Below are 2397 nucleotides of genomic sequence, written 5' to 3' on the forward strand. Positions count from 1 at the left end.
AAGATATTTAATGATATCCAAAGGTATTCAGCTTACTAAAAACAAACCAATCAAACTCCAGTGTATTGCTACATCTAATTAATTTAAGACTGATAAAGAATGCTGAATAGGAGTAGAAGTATATTTTAAACTTATAATTCTAGATTATAATGAAAAATTAAGGTTTATACTTATGCAAGAAATGTAGCGACACGTTTATTTACAGCACTATATTTTTTAGACACAAACTTTCAAACAGAAGTTCTAACATAAACCTACCCACTCTGTCTATTTCAATTTAATGAACTCTGCTGTGTCTCCTCGCTCAAAAAGCATAAGTCCAGCATAGAGCGGCTGAGTGAATGTGGTCTGGATTCTGTGGAGGAGAGTCATGGTTTCAGAAACGCTGTAGAAAGACAGAATACCTGCTCTATTATCCAAGTACACTCCTAATGTGGAAGCCTCGGGACCTGAGAGCTCAGTTTGGACTTTGTTGTAGAAAAATTTACAACTCTTGCTATCACAACTTAATGCCCAAGATTTGTAATTTAACCCAAATACACAATCATTTAGCCTCCCTGCTCTGCTGATATTCTTGTATGAAACTGCTACATAAACTTTTCCTCTCCACTTCACCTCCCAGTAACAACGTCCAGTCAGACTCTCTTTACTCAGGACCTGCCAACAAGGAAGAAATCTGTCTGGATGATCAGAATAAGACTGTTGTTGTTCCTTAAATGTTGCTTTTCTGTTCCTCTCAGACAATAACAGATGTGTGTTTGCTGTATTTGGATCCAGTGTGATTGCACATGAATATTTTAAGAATTCATCTCTTGTCTTTGGCTCTGGTTGTGGTGGTGACAGTAAAACATCCACCATAGTCACCACCCGTGAGATGTTTGTTAATTCCTCTCTCAGAATGTCCTGTAGTTTATCTCTGGTCTCTGACACAGCTGCTGTCACATCCTCAAAGTAGCTCAGAGGATGAATATTGATGCTGGATGAGTGTGTAGACTCACTGAGTGCTGACAGTGAGGGGTAGTTGTGTAGAAACTGGTTGTGATCCTCTGTGTGTGAGAGCTGCTCCAGCTCGCCGTCTTTCCTCTTCAGCTCAGCGATCTCCTGCTCCAGCTTCTCCTGAAGCTCTTTGACTCGACTCACTTCAGTTTCCTGCTGGGATCTGACCTGCTGCTTCACATCAGAGCTTCTTTTCTGGAGGAGACGGATCAGCTTAGTGAACACCTTCTCACTGTCCTCCACTGCTTTATCAGCAGAGCCATTGATGGCCTCCACCTCCTGTTGAAGCAGCTTCACATCTTTCTCTCGCTCCTGGATTCTCTGCTGGATGTTTAGTCGTCTCACCTCAAGCTCCTTCTGCTTCTCAGTCCTTTCTGCTGCAGCTGGGACTGTTTCATGGCCTTTATGTTCATCCATCAAGCAGAGATAACAGATACTCTGCTGATCAGTACGACAGAAAATCTTCATCACCTCATCATGACGAGAGCAGATGTTCTCCTGGAGCTTCTTGGAGGGGGCCACCAGCTTGTGTTTCTTTAATGGAGCTGCATCATAGTGAGGTTGGAGGTGTTTCTCACAGTAAGAGGCCAGACAGACTAAACAGGACTTGATGGCTTTCAGCTTCCTCCCAGTGCAGACATCACAGGCCACATCTTCAGGTCCAGCATAGCAGTGATCAGCTGGAGCAGCTTGGAGTCCAGTCTTCTTCAGCTGCTCCACTAAAGCTGCTAACATGGTGTTTTTCTCCAGGACAGGCTTTGGAATGAAAGCTTTCCTGCAGTGGTGGCAGCTGTGGATTTTCTTGTTTTTCTCCTCTTCATCCCAGAAACCTTTAATACAGTTCATGCAGTAGTTGTGTCCACAGGGAATAGTTACTGGATCCTTTAGTAGATCCAAACAGAGTGAACAAGATAATCTTTTTGAATCTTGCTGATTTCCTCTCTGCGCCATTTCACCTCTCAGCAACAATGATTGGCTGTAGAATAGAGTGGATACCCAGCTGTGTGCAGGAAAAAGCACAGTTTGAACTTTGGAAGCAGCTTGTCCCTCTTATAAACTTTATAATCTGTACTTTGAAAGTTTTAAGCCATAAAAGTTTAACATGTGATCATACAGGATCACAGGAGACTAAATTGCTTTGTATGAACTTTGAGTAGAGTTTTTTTGTCCATGCAATGTCTTTACAATTAGATGTGCTTTATTTAGGTCAAAATAAAATTTCTGTGTTTGTGTTGCAGCCAAAGTATGACAAACAACATAGCTCAATGAAAAAAAATACAACACTTGTCATGGCTCCGTAGGGCATTGTACCCATCCCCTCTCCTTTTGCTTTCCTTGTTCTTGGTCCCTTGCATTTGAATTTGAATTTCTCTCCAGGTCTCAGGTGTTCGTGTGACTGGG

General features: G+C 42.1%; 1 protein-coding gene across 1 annotated transcript; it reads right to left on the reverse strand.

Annotated features, from left to right (window-relative positions):
• Window positions 1-267: 267 nt before the first annotated feature.
• LOC113017226 (tripartite motif-containing protein 16-like) lies at window positions 268-1947 on the reverse strand. Its single transcript, XM_026160382.1, has one exon. It carries the CDS (start codon window positions 1945-1947, stop codon window positions 268-270), a length of 1680 nt encoding a protein of 559 aa, XP_026016167.1.
• Between the last annotated feature and the right edge of the window lie 450 nt (window positions 1948-2397).

This window comes from Astatotilapia calliptera, unplaced genomic scaffold (genome assembly GCF_900246225.1).
Source record: "Astatotilapia calliptera unplaced genomic scaffold, fAstCal1.2 U_scaffold_1, whole genome shotgun sequence".
In the NCBI taxonomy this organism is placed as follows: Eukaryota; Metazoa; Chordata; class Actinopteri; order Cichliformes; family Cichlidae; genus Astatotilapia; species Astatotilapia calliptera.

Bases quoted from the DNA above. Each gene is read 5' to 3' on its own strand.
- LOC113017226 (XM_026160382.1), bottom strand. From the start codon at position 1,947: ATGGCGCAGAGAGGAAATCAGCAAGATTCAAAAAGATTATCTTGTTCA.